Source organism: Amphiura filiformis, chromosome 7 (genome assembly GCF_039555335.1).
Source record: "Amphiura filiformis chromosome 7, Afil_fr2py, whole genome shotgun sequence".
Classification (NCBI taxonomy): Eukaryota; Metazoa; Echinodermata; class Ophiuroidea; order Amphilepidida; family Amphiuridae; genus Amphiura; species Amphiura filiformis.
Genome location: NC_092634.1, coordinates 24,609,305 through 24,630,362, shown reverse-complemented (window position 1 = coordinate 24,630,362; position 21,058 = coordinate 24,609,305). Strand labels below are relative to the sequence as shown.

At 36.8% G+C, this 21,058-nt stretch overlaps 1 protein-coding gene across 1 annotated transcript; it reads left to right on the top strand.

Annotated features, from left to right (window-relative positions):
* The first annotated feature begins 201 nt into the window (after positions 1-201).
* LOC140156317 (L-amino-acid oxidase-like) lies at positions 202-17,712 on the top strand. The gene is made up of 7 exons (XM_072179297.1): positions 202-1,299; positions 6,732-6,943; positions 7,275-7,387; positions 7,663-7,864; positions 9,157-9,231; positions 12,613-12,737; positions 16,485-17,712. The coding sequence occupies exons 1-7, from the start codon at positions 1,287-1,289 to the stop codon at positions 17,233-17,235; spliced, it is 1,491 nt and encodes a 496-aa protein (XP_072035398.1). The 5' UTR covers positions 202-1,286; the 3' UTR covers positions 17,236-17,712.
* The last annotated feature ends 3,346 nt before the right edge of the window (positions 17,713-21,058 follow it).

Below are 21,058 nucleotides of genomic sequence, written 5' to 3'. Positions count from 1 at the left end.
TATATCAAAAATTTGAAAAATATCAAATTTTTATAATTTGTCATAAAATTTGTATTATATTGTGATTTTAAAAAATGAAAATTATTTGATATCAGAAAGACATGCTTCGTATTTAGAATGCAATTCGATAGGTCTGAAGTGCTCTCATGTCCCACAAAAAATACTGTCGAAACGCAATAAACGCTCATTTTGGATCCCTTAAAGAGGATAGATAAATATCATCAAATTTAAATATTAATTAATATTATTACACATGGGGGATCAGAATTTGTAATATGTTATTAAAAACAACATTTTGAAAGTATTTGCCGATGGAAAAAATATTTATCGACGAAAACGTTTACAATATATTCGCTAAGTTGAACAAGATCTCGTTTTGTGTACCGCCTTTGCATTCAAATGTACAGGAAGACCACCCGCTATGTGGAAGGTCACTTCGAGATTTACTGTCTACCAGCTGTCTTGGCAGCGCGAAGGTGGTTACATGCGAATTTATAAATACGTATTTATAAATATAGTTGAAGCATACTGATTATTGGGTTCTACGGTATTACCTCATGAACATACATTCTGTGTAATATCAGAGCTCATAAAAATGAAAGTGTACTCAATGCACTTTATTTTCCCAATAATTTTTTTAGTAATATACATTAGTATTAGGCATTTATAACTCGCCATCTCTTTTAGACCACGGCGCATTGATGATGGTTATTATGAATTTGAAATTCGAACTCGGTGAAAAATATGTGAAATTTTTTTAATCAATCATGAGTTATTAATCTCGATAATTTATGGAACAGTTGAGAAGACACCGTAATTAGGAAGTTATTATAGTTTGATCAGCTCTTAATAGGCGGGAAATGTTAGGCTTTTACCACTACGCCGAAAAATAGACCCACGTTAAGAGTGATGTTAGTTGAGTACATAACTTCACATCCTTATTAGGCCATTTTCCAAACCTGAGATCATTCGCTTAAAAGTGGAGTGTTTGGATATTAAGGGGATGCGTGGTTGTAATTTGTGCCCATTGTCAAAACCTGCAATAATTATTTACCAGTTACTCTTCCATTTTACGGGTAGGCAACATATTATTCACTGAGATGGAACGGAATATATAATTGCAAACCTAGTGCATACACGTGACTTTTCTAACATAACTCTGTAGTTCTACATGTATATACCACATTCTGTCACAAGTCGCAAACGATAAAATACTACATGTACTATAGTTGTGTATATAACCTGCGGGTCGTTTTGAGTAGTTTGAAGATCCGGGAGCATCAACTATGAAGAGCATTTGTAAGTAAAGAGCACTTTGTTCTAGTCAAACGAACATTATTTACAGTTTTTGTAGTATTATTATTATTATAGAGTAATGAACTATCAGCATATATTTAAAAAATAGTACATGATGAACGTAAAGAATTAGCACAGAGTATACACAGGAAGTACTACCGATTAAATAGATAAGTTTATTTTGTTATAATTTGAAAAATAATATTATCCTGTTTTAAAACCGCAGCTTTGATTGTTTGAGCATACAAAATACCCTAAAAGGCCATACCTGGGCCTTGTTTCGAAACACCAATGTGGCATTTTATCCCCAGTTCGGTTAAAGATTAGGATTGAGATATCTTTTATGTCTATCAAAACAGAATAATATTTCCTTCAATTGAAACAATTTTTTTTTGTCAAGGAAGCGACTTTTTCCGAATCATCATCCAGCTCGCTATATCTAATGTTCCTCATCTCTACAGTTCTAAGGTTCGCTTTCTCTAAAATATAAACCTAAAATGTTCCTACTAATACAGAAAAGGTTCGCTATACTTTCACGGCCATTTTGAAAATCGACCTCAATCAATGAATATGTCACATAAGCAGAATATAGGGCTTAGAAGGACATTTCACATGAGACCGCCCTGTAGCGGGAGTTATAAGGTATTTTCTACAAGGTTGGACCCACCCAATAATTCTTATTCAGTACCCTTGAAAGTCGAAAGTACAAATGGTTTTTGGCGACAATTAAAGTTTGTTCGGTTTATATAAGGCGGAAAAAATAAGACTCATAACACCGTGTATTGATATAAAATGGTATGCACGCAGTTGGGCGCAATGATTACGCTAGTTGTGCGTTGCGTAATGTGTGACCGGCGCACGCTTATGTGAATTTACGCGAGCGTGAGTTAGGACTTTATTGACGCGCGCAGTAACAAAAGCCGAATAATTTTCGGCTTATAAAAGCCGAACAAACTTTTAAAACAATTTTAATTGTCTTAAAAGACCTCGAGCGGAAGTTTCACATAATTATTTAGCCGACGTCAGACCCAGAAACTATTATTCAGCACACTCTAAAGTACACACTTTAATCGATATATTTCGTTTGCAGACCTCTAAAATGTCAATTAATGGTCATTTGAAAGCCATTTCGAATATACCCAAAAAAGGCATGATAAAAACTTCGTTGTCTCAATCCGCGCACATGGTTCCATTTTTAGCTCCCACTAATATCAGGCTTTACTGTAAAGACCTACACCGATGTTTGTCGATCTACGATTAGTAAATAATTTCAATAGCTCGGTGTATGATATAACTACATGCCCATGTCTCAAGGGAGTTTACGAAAGTTCGCATAATAACAGGATTAACAGGAAAAATTGAAGGAAATTTTAAAAACAAATTATGTGATTAAAACAATTTACATTAAGCATCTTTCCCGAAATGTTTATAAATTTCCCGATATCTTATGCAACTTTGTTTCACTAAATTTTACAGAAATCTTATGACACTTTGTGAAATGTTACACAATTTTGTGGAATATTACGTACCTGTGAGATACTTAATGACATTCTAGGTACTTGTATGCAATTTTATGCAAGTTTTGTTCTAAAGGCCCATTTAGTTATATTATACTGTCGCCATAAATGAATTGCTCATTCGGAAGCATTTTAAAAATAGATTTATATATTAAATATGTAAATCGATTTTTAAAAATAGATTTACATTTAATAAAAACATACCCTTTTAAATAACTCCTACAACTTTTACTTTAGATTACACTGTTAGGACACTGGGTAAAAAGCCGGTTGGGTAAAACATTTTACCCAACATTGCGTAAATTTTACCTACCAGTGGATTATATTCAGTAATTTACCAAATGTTTGGTAAAATATTGGGTAAAATAGCACATGGGTGCATCTACCCAACTTGGGTAAAAGTCCATTTTACCCAAGCGCTGGGTAATATTATGAACAGCCGCCATGGGTTGGGTAAGATGTTATCCAACATTTGGGTAGATTAATGAAACTAACCCAATTATTGGGTAAAATTTACATAATCTTTGGTACAACCTATTACCCAACCGGTTCTTTACCCAGGGTTCTGACAGTGTAATATTAATGTTTTTGATCGTGAACTTCAAACAGCTGTTTATAGGTTGAAAGAATTACACTTCAATCAAATGAATTTACATTTTAAATGAAAACCTACCCTTTTAAATAACTCCATACATTTTTTTAAAACCTAATACCGTTCAACATGAAATGAGACCTCAATTGAACAGCTGTGTACTTTCATCAAGCTTCAGCTTGATACAAAAATTGACAATTCAATTCAATCACATTTGAAATGACAGCATATCATTTTATGGAATTATCTTCAATGACAGTAAAGTGAAGGCCGAGATTCTGGATAAGCAGTTACACCAGTTTACACAAAGCAAGGTACTATTTGCACTTGATTTTGGTCCATCACCTTACCAAAATTGCTTGATGTCATTATTGACTGTGAAGGTGTTTTAAAACTTCATCATAACCAAACGTGTTTTATTTTATTTATTTATTTATTTATTTATTTATTTATTTATTTATTTATTTATTTATTTATTTATTTATTTATTTATTTATTTATTTATTTATTTATTTATTCATTTATTTATTTATTTATTTATTTATTTATTTATTTGTTTATTTATTTATTTATTTATTTATTTATTTATTTATTTATTTATTTATTTATAAGGCCAGGCAGATCCAATATTGATTACACAATAAATTGAAGGATTGCCCTTACATTAAATTAAAACATTACTAGAAAATACATTTTAATCAATACACAATAAAATAAAACAAAAAATAAATTATGTGAATTGGTTAGAGGAGGTGGGACTGGATGGCCAATTTGAAGGATTTCCTCGGGAAAATAATTCCAGATGGAGGAGGCAAACGGATAAAATGATCTCTGGGACAATGAAAGTCGACGGAAAGGAACTTGAACAGCGCGGGAATTGAGGTTTCGTAGACCGGGTCTGGGATGAGGCTGGAAAGGGTTGGGAGAAGAACAAAGATTGGCAAAGATTTTAAATAAGTGACACGTACAGAGAAGCAACATCATGACGCTTACTGAGAAGAGGCAGGTCGGAATCCAAGAGAAGGTCCTCATGGGAGAGGTTCCAAGACTGAAGAATGACACGACAGGCGAATTTTTGAGTAGACTCAAGACGGTTGGTAAGGGTTATGTTCAGAGGATGCCAAGTAGTACAACCATACTCCAGAATGGGGCGAACCAAGACCAAGTACAAAGAACGACGGATGCTGAAGATCTATGAATGAAGCCGATGATTTTGCGAGCTTTTCTGCATATGTGATCAATGTGAAGATTCCAGGAAAGCTTGTCAGACAGCCAGACACCAAGAAATTTCGCAGACGACACGCGTTCAATAGGCAGGCTGTTAAGAGTTCACAAGTTTTAGTTCACAAGACCCATCAAAAATGTTGAAATCTCAGTTCATCAAGCCCCTATTTTGCCAAAAATCAGTTCATAGTTTCCAAAGTTCGGCGCTCCGCGCCGCACACACCTACCAACATTTCAGCTGAGTGCCCCGGGTACATAAGCAAGGCGGCATTAAGGTAATCTAGAATGGTGGTCATTTTTTGAACCATCGCCATGCAGTTGTTCTTGGGTTAAATCGGTAGTAAAAATTTAAACAAAAATCTAAATAGGTAACTCTAACGCACACAGTCCATCTCTTACACAAGGTCCCTAGCTCACACTGTCCTCAGTTTTGCGATAGGAGTGGCGCGTCTATTTATGTCTAATTTGTGTCTCTTAGGCTCAACCAAAGATGTTTTACTTTAGTAAAACCTAGATACGCTGATGCGTATACTGATGCACGGCAGTGAACGTAACCGTTCCGGCTGAAATCCAGAAATGACGTCATTTGTTCTGGTGCTGCCACTTCCGGGTAACGCGGGAGAAGAACACGCCTTTTGCAAACAAAATGGCCGACAAGTCCCGGCCCCTTTCCAGCGAAAATACAGCTTATTTAGCCAATGTGAACATGGGGTAATCGCCAGAAATATTTTCCTATCATATTGGACTAACACGTCAGCTATATGGTATTTCACGATATAACAGTAATAAAAAGAAAACTGCAAACGTTCGTTCGTCGGATTTTTGACGAAGTGACCAGCTCTAATGACGTCACTATGTAAACAACGTAGAGGTATAAATAATTAATTAGGTATACCCAAATATGGAAACCTCCAAAACTATGCAAATTAGGTGTTCGACGAATCAGAATACGGTCAGCCCACCTCCAAAATTATGCAAATGAGTTGAGGCGGTTACGTGAACATGTTCACTAATGCGACTCTTGTGTATACCGACCTCTGTGGGCTCAACTGAGAGACAACAAATTGACACAATATTGTTGGACTTCTCAAGCCTTTCATAGCATAACGGCATATTTAAGTTAATATATGACTAGACTGCAAACTGCAAACTGTAACGCCCAACCTGCACTTGAAGTATATGGTAGTACCATCAACCATGTCGCAGACTTCAAGTACTTGGGTTCCAAGATGGGCTCTAGTGTTGGAAACCTAAAAAGAAGAAAAGCACTAGCCTGGGCAGCTTTCTGGAAACTGGAAAGCCCATCCTTGCCAATCGAAACAAAAATCAAGCTGTTTGAGACACCGTGTGTTACTGTCTTTCTGTATGGATGTGAGTCATGTGTAATCACCAAGGACATGGACAACAAGATCAACGCCTTTGCAACATCTTGCTAAAGAGTCATGTTAAACATCAAGCGTGTGGATCGGATTCCAAATGAAAGCATCTACAATCTAACCAACACCACTCCACTGGTTGCCAGAGTCAAGATTCATCAACTCAAATTTCTCGGCCATATACTGCGTCTTGAAGATGACGAGCCTGTGAAAGAATATGCCCTTTATATTCCACCACACGGGAAGAGGAAACCGGGACGGCTGCGCACACTGTACTTAGGGGCTGTGCAATAATTATGAGCCCTGGGGGAGGGTAAAATGGGGGGGGGCAAGAAATTTGTGGCGAGCCGAAAGGGGGGGCAAGCAATTTTGGCAAGCCGAGAGGGGGGGCAAGCGATTTTACTGTATGTCCAGCACCTCCTGTGAGATACTGAAGGGATGCTGCAGCCAAACAAAAGTGTTTCGCTTGCCCAAGATCGCAATAGTTGGAGAAAGCTTGTAGTCGCATGCTCCGCAGCCGACTGATGATGATGATGATTTAAGTTATTTCAGTATGGGATATATGCTTTCTTTTTTCTATTTGAATACTAGTATACGGCATATTTGACTCTAAGTTATTTCACTATGGAATATACGCTTTCTATTTGAATACAGACACTATATCGTCAACTGTTGAACTTAAGTTACTTGATAGTTGATACTGTACTTTTATTCTTAAACGTTTAGGGATGTTTTTGGTTGTTACAATAATCGTTTGGAGGTTGCATCACACATTACCAATACCAGAGAAGTGCGCTTCAGCACGTTACACAGAGACGCTTGTTGACATTGCAAAAAATGGATTACCTAAAACATCGGACCCAAAACATGTTATCATCATTGGTGCAGGAATTGCGGGACTTACTGCTGGAAAACTACTCAAAGATGCCGGACACAAGGTTTGTTGCAAAGTATCTATCGTTAACCTAACTTGTTAATGCAAGAAAAATTAATGTTGACATAATATTTGGATAAATAATGTACTCTTTTTGAACTTTAATCCAATTTTGAGAACGCTTACTGGATTTGCTGTTTCGGACAACAAAACAAGCCCTTATTATATTATGTAGATTAATAAAGGCCTAAATTCAATTGCGCTTGGTGAAAGGCTATGCACTTTTAAAAAGATGTCAATATCACCAATAGAACAAGTGTAGAAAAAGTAATTTGTATTGGAAAAGCGTCAACACCGGTCAATTTAACATAATGTAACAATGATTCTTATTTCAGGTTACAATTCTAGAAGCAAGTAATCGTGTTGGAGGACGGATATATACATACAGAGATCAAGATGATAGATACTACGTGGATATGGGAGCTATGAGAATATCTTACACACATGAGTAAGGGAAAGATCACTATTGAATATTGAGGTTAGGGAATGGGCCAAAAAAAAGGAAACACCCAGGTGTAAAATTGGAAATTGCCGGAATGTGTCTTGGAAACGGGGTGTGGCCTATTCCGTTATCTTCTATGAATATTCATAAGTCGCAATAGGGCAGTTTAGTGTGTAGTATTTCTGTCAGACTTATACTTCCCAAATCAGCCTATTTAACATTTACCATATTAAATGTTATTGTCATTGATGAAATATTAAATTTCGTGTATCACATTCCAGGTTTGTGAACGCATTTGTGAATCACTTTAATCTTACCACCAACAATTATTTTGACCATGATGGGAATACGTGGTACTACATAAATGGGAAGAAAATCAGGACGGCTGTAGTTGATGAGAATCCTGACGTGTTGGGTTTCAACACGAGCTCTAAAGAAAAGGGAAAAACGCCTGGCGAACTTACTTCTGAGGGATTGAAAGCGGTTGGTATATTTTAGAACTGGTGCCATAGGGCTACTCTACTGACGTCATCACCTTTAACGTGTCGCATCGTCTTACTTTTCGATCTGTGTCTTGAATATTTTCTTTTTAATCTCAATCTGAGCTTTGTTGTGTCACTTCATTACTACTCCACCTTTATTTCTTATGTCCTACATGTATACTCAGGGCCGGATTTACCATAGGGCCAGATGCCCCCAAAATTGCCCTGTGCAGTGTGCATCTTCCATTTTAGCCGAAAAACACCATGTTTTGGGCCAAAATAGGGTACACAAATTGTAAATTGGTAACACTTCGCGCGCACTGGCCTATTATATAGCAAAATTCAGCTTCAATTTGGGCTAAAACAGTCTAAAATTGAAATTTTTCGTGCGCTTCGCGCGCAAATGTCTTAGTAAAATTTGGCCACATGCCTTCCTCACGGTGCGTTAGGGGCCTCCAAATTTTGGCCTGGCCCAGGACCCCCAAAAACGTAAATCCGGCCCTGTGTATACTTTCTTCTATTACCTCATTTGTTTTCCCGCATCAAATTTTCAGGTCAGTTCCGACCTTTTCTATGCTCTCGCATTGGTGGGCCAGGAGTTCTTTTTGAAAGCCTGTTTATCCAGTCTGTCCGTGTCATATATGTCTTGTATTGTTTATTATATTTGCTGATATTAAATAACTTACGTTTTGGTAGTAGCTTTCCCATAAATTTATACGTATTCTGACATTAATTATACAAAAGGACCGTGGCTCATCCAGCTGTCTGTGAGTTTTATCACACTTATTGTATTTTGAGCATTTCTGAAATGAAGTTTATGCGTTCCCTTTGTTTTACAATGCGGATTCGAACGGTAATTTTCATGTTCAGTGAGAGTTGCCGTTATAATGTCTGCAGTTCTGTGTATTCACGTCAATTTAACGTCTCGCGACTGCAGGAGATGCATGATTATTAAGGTGAATTCAACCGATAACCAGTATAAGTATGTGTGAATGCATCACATATGATTTTTACTGGGAGACTCTAAGAAATGCAAAGAATTTATTTTTATCTCAGCCAGTGTTTGCAATATGTGTCACACTAGGAACACATCATTTCAATACCGGTGCTTTGTTACCCTAACACAGAAACCACAAGACAAACTGCGAGTGAAATATTTGATTTCTTATCATAACCAAGAAGCATTTTAAAATTGTTGTTCATCATTTTTATTTCTAAGAATTTCTTTTAATTTGAGTTTTCGGAAGCTTTGCAGATTTTAAACGTTGAATTTATATACTTTGTCTATTGAAGATTGTGGATGATTGTTACAGATGTGGTGAAGTGGATCTTAATTGTTTAACCCACTACGATCGTTACAGTCACCAGGTAATGTATAAATCCATTCCAAACAATCAATAAAAAAAAATGTTGACATTTATATAGCACCTTTCAAATGTATCAAAGCGCTTTACATTTATTCCGCTGTCATTAGAATATGTCAGCTGTCATACAATGCCCAAGGCATGCTCATACCTTTGGGCGGCGCTCAATGGACATTTCTAACAGCTCCCCATTTTACCCCTGGGTAGAGAGAGGCAAGTGAGGTAAAGCGCCTTGCCTAAGTGCACAACACGATGGCACCGCCCCGGCGCGCCGGGCTCGAACTCGCAACCCTCCGATTGCGAAGTAGAGCCTGTATCGCTGTGCCACCGTGCCCCCCCCCCAAAAAAAATCGGTCGTACCTGTCGTGTAGTACCTGAATCAAACTATCATAATACTAATCACAGAGTGTCCGTCCGTGTGGTGCACTATTGTGTGCTCGCGGTGCGCTATCGCGGAGTATCAACGGGAGTGTGCGCGGAGTACAGTGCGCGCATCGGAAAGCATTACAGTGTGACTATAATTAGAGACAGGGATAAAAAGAATTTATCACGTCTGATGTCACTGTCAATTACGATCTTTGATTGGTTACACAGGTTAATCAGCGCGTAAAAGGAAGACCGATCTATCTGTTGGAAAAACTATGGAAAACAAACAAAACACAATACCCTAACCTAACGTTAACCTTACGCTACCTCGGTCGCCGTGTAATCCATATGGCGTTACTTTTCGTCGTTTGTATTCCATAGTGGCGTCACTATGACATGTACAGAGGTGTACGCCACTATGACATACAATTTTTTTCATTTTTGCCTATATTTCATAATTATAAAATGTGTATAAAAATTGGCGTATGGTCGATACGCCACTATGGAAAACAAAAATTTCACTTTGTAACTGTACGCCACAATTAACTAATTAATTACTAATTAATTAGCTAATTTTGACTGATGAGACTTAGAAAAATGAAAGAGAACATCATTAAAAACATATGTGCCAATTTTCAAAAAAATGACCAAAAATCACTATACGCCACTATGGAATACAGCCGACGAATTGAATCACTTTAATTCATTAAGTAAACACATTCATATCTTTTCTTTTTATACAACTGTCTTTAAAAAATAAGCGAATGTAAATAGCGTTAAAGCAAATCAGACATGCGATTTTGTTCCAACGCCCATTAAATCGGGAAAAAAAATGTATTTGAACACCAAAAAATATGGGACCGTGCAAGATCTACACATTTTTCTTTTTTTCTTTTTTTTTTTCTTTTTCTGTGTGGTGGTAGATATTAATGAGAAAGTAAAATCCTGAAAATTTGAGCTTCATACTCTATTTCGTTTTCCCGTGGCATCAAGCCCTTCACGGATTGGCCCCTGAGTTTATTACTGACCTTGTCCACCATTACGTACCCACCAGAACGCTAAGATCTGCTTCTGAATGTCGTTTGGTAACAACGAATCCATCTACAAAATCGTATGGTGCTAGGTCCTTCTCATTCGCTGCTGCTAATTTATGGAACCAGATTCCAAAAGCAATCCGTCAATCATCATCTGTCGACGTTTTCAAGTCCAAGCTCAAGACGCATCTTTTTACCATGTATTTTCATCAGGATCAGTAATGCTGTATTTTTGTGTATCCATTCGCTTTGTGCAATTATTTAAACCCAGCCCATTTACCATCTAGTAACCTCTCCTCTCCTGGGTTATTTCTCGCCTTATGTGCCGGTCACATTCGCTTAAACCCCATGCTTTATATTATTGTTTATTTGTTACTTTATAATGTGCAATTAACACCCAGCCCAACTTACCATTCAATGGGAGCAAGACGCTGAGAGTGCACGTGCTAGTAACCTCTCCTCTCCTGGGTTATTTCTCGCCTCATGTGCCGGTCACATTTCGCTTAACTTATACTTTGTATAATTATTCATGTATTACTTTATATTGTGCAACTTTGAAAAATATGTATCCTGGGGTACTTTTTTGTGTAGAATTCAAATCTGGCATCACAAAACTTGTGACTCCTTTACTGTAAAAGATATAGGGCCCTCAAAATGCAACTTCGTCCATCCAGGACCAACTTCGGGGGGTCAGAACTACAAAAGTAAAAATAATTTTATGGTCCATTTTTTTGCCAGTCAGAGCCCTTTGATAGGACATTACTCTTATCCCATATTGAGCCTATTAGAATACTTTTAGCTGAGATATTACCCATGCAAAACTCCACTTGTACATTTTTTGTACATTTTGACCCCCCTGAAAACCAATGTCAGACATTTTGCCCCACCATCAACTTCAGGTATGTTTAAAATATGTTCTTGGACAACATTTCTGAGAGATATTGGCTTTGGGACTCGATGACTTTGCTTTAAAAACATCAGTTAGGTTTGCCTACTCACATATATGTCATTCCAACCACATCAACAAAATGGGTTGGTTGGTCAGTGGTCATCCCCTCATTTCTAGCATACCTCTATGAGCATAATGAACACATGGAAAAAAATGAATGCTCAACTCCAAGCGGTTTTGGAGATATGGTTTGCCAAAATTTGGCCCAGGCCCCCACTTTTTGCTCTCTCAAGTTGCGTCGTTGAATTAGTAGCGTTTTGGAACACTCATATTTTGACTTTGAGAAAAAGATATTAAGCTGAAAAGTATCACCTAGGGTGACTTTTACCCAGAAAAGCAGAATCTTGACTCAGAAACATTGTATCTTATCTACTGAAAATGGACCATAAAATTATTTTTACTTTTGGAGTTCTGACCCCTTAAGTTGGTCCTGGATGGACGAAGTTGCATTTTGAGGGCCCTATATCTTTTACAGTAAAGGAGTCACAAGTTTGCTGATTTGGGGGTTCCCTTTATACATTTATGGACCTCCAAACATCGTATTTCGCGTTGCGACACATTTTTACGCTGACCCCTAAATTTCAAATTGATGCCACGGGAAAACGAAATGGAGTATGAAGCTCAAATTTTCAGGATTTTACTTTCTCATCAATATCTACCACCACACAGAAAAAGAAAAAAAATTGAAGAGGTGCTGCGGTGCACATCCCTGGAGTTGACATGGAATGGCTCCCCATGAAAGACTCTTCCACAGCTCTTTCTCGAAGTTACGTCACGCGTATACAGATGTACCGCCTTTACATGGCTCAGTGTTATTTGAGTCAAGGCGAGCGATCTAATACTACGAGCACTGTAGCACACACTGACCTCACCAAAGCCAAATGGACCATAATTAATGGCAGGAAGTTTTGAGAAGTTATAAAAGGACATACATTTTGAAACCTTCTCATCTCCATTTTAATTTTGTTTTTCTCGCATGCTGTGAATTTAAAAAATAAAACTGTAGCAAAGTTGCTTTGATTTTTTTACATTGCAGGAATACTTAGTTGAAAAGGGCAATCTCTCAAGGGGAGCGATGTCAATGATCAGTGCGGTCAGCAAAGAATCATTCTTCTATTATGGGGTTTCACAATTTATATATTCTTACATAGCAAATATTACGTAAGTATTGGTCACCGTCTTCTTACTGATATTTTCCATATACAGCCTGTCTCAAAAAAATTGTGCAAGTGAAAAGCGTCCTCTTTGGCATTAGAAAATACCATTGTGACATGATGTATACATCAACGTCAAGGGCATATAATTATCTCTCAAAAACCGTTTTGTTTTGTTCAATGTTTAGTTTACCACGAAAGGGTTTGTCTTGAGTGACAAAGAGAACAGTATTTACCATGATAAAATCATTGACATGCACATATATTTTAAAATTTTACAGCAGAATGTGAAATATTTATTTATCTTTTAATTGGTCGTAAGTGGAAAAAGAGAATCATTATACCTGTATCATGAAAAAACAGTAAAAACAGTAAGAACAATTTTGCATTGCTGTGTAATTGATGCATTCTTTTGATTTCACGAAGGAACTCTTGATAAAATTGATTCTATCATTGATTTACATGTAAAGCCCTCTTCCCTAGTAAAAGTGGCACAATTGTAATTTTACCCTTTCGTTGTTAGGTAAGCATATTTCGAGATTAAAACAAGCAAACTGAACAGAACAAACGACATTTGAGAGCTAAGACTACGCCCTTGATGTTGATGTAAGCATTATGTCACAACGGTATTTTCTAATTGCCAAAGAGGGCGCTTTTCACTTGCACACTTTTTGAGACAGGCTGTATATAACAAAATGCTAGTTATGGGGCCCATTGGACATTATCTAACTGTGAAACAGATTTGGAACCCTCCACTCTACTCCCATTACACATCAGAGATACTATCAGTCTGCAAATAGTTTGCAAGTTTGAAAAAGAAGATATCTTGTCCCTAAGTCGAAACAGTCCAGAGAAAGATGGATGAGCCTGCTTGAATGAGTCGTACACATCAGATGAATCGGCTACACTAAAAAAAGGCAGATCGACGATCTCAAACTAGCCGACTTGATGGGTGTTTGTAATATAACATGGAAATCCCTGATCCTTCGAGCACAGACAGAAAACCCAGTGTCAAGGTGAAGCCAAAGTTTACAACAAGATCCTGCTAAATAGAATCTTAGATCATGTATGTTAATTGTGCCCAGCAGTTCCACATTCTTTGAAGGATAATAGATGATTTCCAATATTATTACCAGATTCCCCCTACAGTTACATTCATAGGCCTTTGATTCCATTAACCAAAAGGTTATGTTCTTAGTGACATTATGGAATACCAGAAGCTGTGGTTAACGCCATAAAGCGCACCATATACAACAACTCAAAAGGTGCGGTAATGGTAGATGAAAATATCTCCGATCCTTTCAATATCTCCACCGGAGTTCTGTGGGTGATGTTCTGACTACCTTCCTATTTATCGTACTTTCTACCATGTCTACTAACAAAGGCCACTACTTCCAATCTTGACTTCGGAGATGTAACACATCATCGTCGCTCTAGTCGTTATACAGCTAAAATGTTAAAAGACTTAAGGGATCTAAAATGAGCGTTTATTGCGTTTCGACAGTATTTTTTGTGGGACATGAGAGCACCTCAGACCTATCGAATTGCATTCTGAATACGAAGCATGTCTTTCTGATACCAAATAATTTTCATTTTTTGATAATCACAATATAATACAAATTTTATGACAAATTATAAAAATTTGATATTTTTCAAATTGTTGATATATAACAGTCCTCGAAGTAAATTATATAAATCTAATGATATATTCTTAAAGTGTATGTAGCAGGAGGAAAAGCCGACGGTCAATTGAAAATTTTGACCTTTCATATTGAAGATATGGATTTTTTCCCAAAAGACCTTTTTTTTTGGTGTTTTGGGAAAAAAATCCATATCTTCAATACGAAAGGTCAAAATTTTCAATTGATCGTCGGCTTTTCATCCCACCTACATACACTTTAAGTATAAATCATCAGATTTATAAAGTTTACTTCAAGTACTGTTAAATATCCAAAATATCAATTTTAATGATTTGCCATAAAATGTGTATTAAATTGCGAATTTCAAAAATCAAAATTATTTGATATCAGAATGACATTCTTCGTATTCAGAATGCAATTCGATATGTCTGATGTGCTCTAATGTCCCAAAATAAATACTGTCCAAACGTTCATACCCCAGCCCTTAAATTTTGCTGATGACATTGCCTATACTGTAATCCACTATCCCCCGGAACAGGGTCAGCTGACAAGATCAGCAGCAGCTAGCAGAAGAAGATCTCGGTCTCATATTATATTGACTGCTAACTATTATCCCAATCCAACACGTTTCAAGTCTATGGTGAATTCATCAACCATGTGACAGATTTCAAATATCTTTGTTCCAAAATAGCATCTGCATGGTGCAAGTGACCTAAAAACACAAGGCATTAGCATGATGTGCTTTTTGGAAACTGGAGCATATATAGAGAAGTCCCAGAATATCCATGTCTGCAAAAGTGAATTATACTCTACCTGTGTGATCATTCTCTTCTATGGCTGTGAACCAGGGGTATTGACACAGGACATTGAAGGCAAACTCTACGCTTTTGCTACCTATTGCTTCATTATTATGCTAATTATTAAACGAAGATATCATTATGTCTTAAATGCCAGCATATACCGTATATGCCATGACCAACACTGCTCCTCTTACCCATTGCATAAGGAATAGCCAACTGAGATTCCTGGAGCGGGCACATCTTCGTCTTCCGTGCTCTCTACAGTCCAACTTATGGGAAAAGAAGATCTGAACGTCCATGTAACTGTTACATAAGTATTCAACGTGTATGAAGAAGGTATTCAAGCCGAACAAATAGCCGCACTTGTCAACAATCGCTGTATATGAAGCAATATTGTGGTCCTCTGCTCCGCAACCGACGGAAGATGAATGGACATACTGCAGTTACTGTCCATTTTCCTATACACAATACACGGTGCTCAGAGATGTTAGAGGTATAGGGCATTGCCTAGTTAACGTCAGTGTGTAAAAACTAACCGGTAAATTTGTTTGTACTCTCTGAAATTCTAGAAAATGTAGTTTTGTAACATGTCCTAAATTTTTAGCTAATTTAGATGTTTTTAAATTATTCGTACTTTTGTGTTTTGGTAAGGAAGGGCACGGCATGGCCTTCATAATTCCCTGTGTAAATCGAATGCAACTTTTAGTGACTATCACTCATTTTGTGGACCGCTCTCATTACCACTAAACTAAACCACTTGACGGATATTTTTTGTACTTGCTGTCAATCAAGAATAATGTATACATTACATGTAGGCTAAAAACTGAGTAGGTGGGGCATCTGCAAATGATCGTACCTCCCTGATATGTAAATGACAGATAACAGCAAAAACAACTCCCAAATCTGTCCATAACTTTGGTTATTGGAGAGTGACAGGGGATTTCAAGTGGGTATATTGATTGGCAAGTGACATATTTGGGCATAAGTGCAGCCCATCATTCTATTTGGAGGATGGACTAGACTTTATCGATTGATTTTGCTGGAGTAATTTCCTGTTAACCAAGTTTAAGTACTCCAAAGGTCGAATCATGTTTGCTGTGCAGCATAACTCTACTATGACATTTACATGTTCAACACTGGCCAGAGGCCACATATTAAATTTCGGCAAATAAGTACTTTTGCTCACTAAAATGTTGAGTTTTCTATAAGGTATGTTGGTGAAGGACTCCTTTATCTGATCATTTTTGAATGATTTTTGTCTCTTGGTGATGTTCTCTGCTACACCAACACAATTATTATTTAATTATTCCACAGGTATTATGAGATTGTCGGAGGCACTGATTTGCTTCCCAGAGCTTTTATTGCAGCATTACAAGACGACATTATTTACAATGCCAGAGTAAATCATATAGAACACGGTAACGGCTCCGTTGTTGCACATTATAGATCTTCAGGAAAAGACGTCCCAGTATCAGGAGACTTTCTGCTAACCACAGCAACTGCTACTTCGACTGCTTTCATCAAATTCACACCGGAACTAGATTCTGATAAACGTGAAGCATTCCGTAATATCCATTACGTCGGAGCTACCAAAATTGCCCTTGTTTTTGAAAGGCCTTTTTGGAAAGACGAAGGTATACGCGGAGGACACTCAAGAACTGACTTGTTATCAGCCGCTATATATTACCCAAGTCACGAGTTCGAATCCGGTCTCGGAGTTCTCATAGCATCTTACACAGCAGGAGATCATTCCGATAAGTTTCTTGGCCTCACAGATGATGAATGTCTGTCTCAGGCTCTGGATGATCTTACCAAAGTTCATGGTGATTATATCATAGAACTTTATATAGAAGGAGTTGTTAAAAGATGGAGCCTGGATCCATATAGTGTTGGCGCATTCACCATTTTCTTACCTTACCAATTAACGAAATTCCTAGCGCCAATCGTGCGTCCTACGAATGAGCTCTTCTTTGCGGGAGAACAAAGTTATCCTCATTCCTGGATGAATACGGCGATTAAATCTGCGATAGAGGCAGTGATTTGTATCATTGGTAAACGTTGTTAGTCAAACATTAAGCAAAGAAATAGAGAACAGAAAGTGAAAAAAGGGAAAAAGATAAGCATTATAAAGAAAGAGACAGAATTATTGTGATTAAATATTTGCCGATACTTATGTCTTGAAGACTCCCCTCCGCACCAAAATCCCAGCCCTAAACACTTCACCTAGCCCTAATTCCTAACTATAAAGCTAATCCATTATCCTAACCCACAAGTACAATTATAGAAGTCCGTATTGATTGTTATACATTCTAATTCAGTTGGTGCATCTTGTCAAGAAAACACGCAATTTGGTTTTCACCAAAACATTATAACACGATAGTGGATAGTCATATAAAACAGTGAGCGCGCCGATAGGCAACGGCAGCACGCTTGTAGATTTCTCAATGATCGCCCGCTAATGCGTTCGCGTAATACACGTGCGAGAATTAAGAACGCGTTTCGTGCGGCTTAGATGTTCGTGAAGGTTTCGTTCACTTAAAACAACGGGGATGTCCTGACAAAAGTAACTTTAATTTTTCTGAAAAAAGTCAGTTTTACGAATAATAAAATGCTATTAAATATGCCTATATGTCGGCATAATCATAATGATGTGCCGTGATGAGAAGTGAAGAACTGCTCTTGGCAGCTATCTATTATACTAAAATAATGAGCGGTCCCTGTCTGTGTATGAGTGGGGGTGTTTTTCCGGTGATGCGTTTTCGCTGCGACATATTAATCCGAAATTCTGGATATAGATAACAAGGACACCAAATTATTCCTCTCATTGCAAGGATTCAGAAAAAGTATAGTTTGACCTACCTGCGACATACCGTTCTTGAGTTATAAGCAAAAAGGTCAAATTTTGGGCGGTGGTCAGTTATTTTGGCCACACAGATGGCCAAAAATTAAAAATGCTCCAATTTGAACGAAATTGGTCTCAAATTGCTTGCTAAGTCAAATAAGGAATGGTTGTAACCATGTAGGATGTTTCGTTACCTAGGAAACGTCACAACATAGGTTGTGGTCAATAGGCTGTAATGGGGGATTGACCTTTATGGCCAATTTGGTCAATAACGAAGCATTTTAGACAGTGCAAACAATTCCTTTTTTTTTTACCGAAATCTAATCAAGGTATGGTTGTCAACAAAAAGTACTCAAGACAAAAACCAAGTGCAAAACTGGGGAGATGAAGTTATTTGGAACAATATTTGTATAATTAGCAAGGGTAAGACATTTTATTACAAGGAGTGGGCTAAAAGAGCTATAATATGTATTTCGGACTTGTATGATCAAAACGGTGTCTTTCATTCACTAGACGAAATCAAAAGTAGGTTTCCACAGCCAGCCAGTGTTTGTATACAATATTTAGCTCTAAAACAAGCAATTTTAAAGACATGCAAAAATAAACATCAGAATGTTATTAACAAGGACATATACTTTTATGATGGAAAAACTTTTGTTGCATTAATGAATTGCACCACACAATTATATAGGAAAGCTATGTTATCAAAGATTTCGACTAAACCAATATGTCAAACCTTTTGGGAAAATAAATTCAAAAATATGAATTTCAATTGGAGCAAAAATTGGAAAAATATTCTGGCAACAAAAGAACCTAGGCTAATGACATTGAATTGGAAAATAACCAGTAATATTTATGCAACAAAAGTCTTTCTTAACAAAATAGGAAAAGAACAAAGTAATGTATGTGAAATATGTAACGAAGTAGATTATATTGAACACTTTTTTTTTGGTTGCAAAAAAAATAAAAAGATATGGAGCGGAGTGGACAAAATAATTTTGCAACACTACAATGTTAAAATTAAAACCACACAAGCAGATGTTATCTTTGGTTACTACCATGCAGGAAAATGTAATACTACTATCAATAAGATAATAAGTGTTAGTAAACTGTCAATTAGTAAATATCGTTACGGGAAACATCCCGATTTGATCAGTCTGTTACATTCTGAATTAAGAATCAGAAAGCTTATGTAGTAAATATTGTAGTAATCAGTAAAGCCAGAAATTAGTTAAGTGAGAACAAATGAGTTATGTAAATATATAATGTCATGAAATCAACGAAGCAAATAAAATAAAAGATAAAAAAATATCCTTTTTTGACTTGCTTTTGCATGACGAGCAATTTGAGACCATTTGCGTTGAAATCGGAGCATTTTTAATTTTTGCCCCTGTGTGGCCAAAAAAACTGACCACCGCTCAAAATTTGACCATTTTGTTTACAACTCAAGAACGGTACGTCGCAGGTAGGTCAAACTATACTTTTTCTGAATCCTTGCAATGAGAGGAATAATTTGGTGTGCTTGTTAACCAGATTTGAAAATTGACCACTGTGTTGACCTTTAACCTTGAATATGGCCGGAGTGCCAGGAAATATATGTTAACATCTTGAATGTGTTATAGGACCATAAAAGGAAGCTTAAAAAGTTGCTTTGGTAGAGTCCTGGGGGGATGCACATTAAAACCTGGTAGATACCCGACTGTTAGGTGTACACTAGATTCCGAAGTTTATTGTTTTCTAAAATCCATTTCCGTGTTGTAATCCGTGTTGTAAAATGTGTAAACGTGTTTCATGAATAAAGCCTATAAACAATGATTATTGTCACAATATAATAAACTGTTCAATATCATAGTCGCGAGCAAAATGCTCTGATTGGAATATTCTCACGATAATAGGCCGATTGTTACGATGTTTGGAGGGATAGTAACCGGGTTCATAATGTACCTTTATTTATTTCGGTATTATTAAACAGTATTTTTATCATAAAAATTGACACACACAACTCATGATTGTTTTTAAAAATCATTACTCTTATTTCTTAACAATTTTTGTCACATCATACAAAAATTTCATTTTCCGTGTTGTTCCTCTGATTCTGTGTTTGTTTCCCGTTTTTCGTAAAACGGAAAACTTCGGAGTCTAGTGTACACCCATTCTGTTTTAAATCGGAACGGACCCGTTCACGAAAATTGACGTGGCCCTTGGGCTTATTTTACTTAACATATTAGCTAACATACATGTCAAGTATGGTTTTAATAATGCCTATAATGGGGAAATATGAATAAGAAACGGCCTCCAAGAATCGTTCGCCATGCATTATGAACATGCACAATACAACGCTATATGCAAATGAGGAAGTGTCATATCGGGGGGTCATAGCCTTGATGATATGTTCAGCTAATCGACTGATTACATACTGATTGCATTGTGATTTATTTATTTTATTTATTTTCTCCTTCATACAGTCTGCCGCCTGGACAACCAATTCTTTAGAAATGCTTAGTCGCGCTAAAAGTCGATCGATACATGTAAAAATCAGCACAATTCAGAGATACACCTTTTGCTATGAAATTAATTTTCTCGGTCAAATATAAAGCAATATTTTTTTTTCTTCAGTAATGTCAGTTAAAAACTTGGTGCTTGGATATACATTTTTTTAAATCCTGGTGTTAAAATTAAGCATCAAATTGTGTCTTTTAGTGTGATATTTTTGATTTTTATAGGCCTTGAATTCGCCTGCGAGCTTTTTACGGAATTCATGTTTTAGCGTCTCAAACTAACATAGTTTGCTAAAGAAAGATATTTCCCACCTCTGTAAAGCACATCGTCTGCGTCTATATCTCATAGTTTTGTCAGAATTTCCGTTTTTGTTTTACCCTTTTTCCATTCATGCTCAGAAAATGTCAAACTAAGTAAAAGTAGGCAATGGTGAGTACTTTTATCTCGAGAGCAACCAGCAGAAATAGTCGATATTTCCTTTGTTGTTATCCAGGTCAATTTTTCATTGAAAGCAAATTGCCCGACCAGCGATTGAATCCCCAATTGG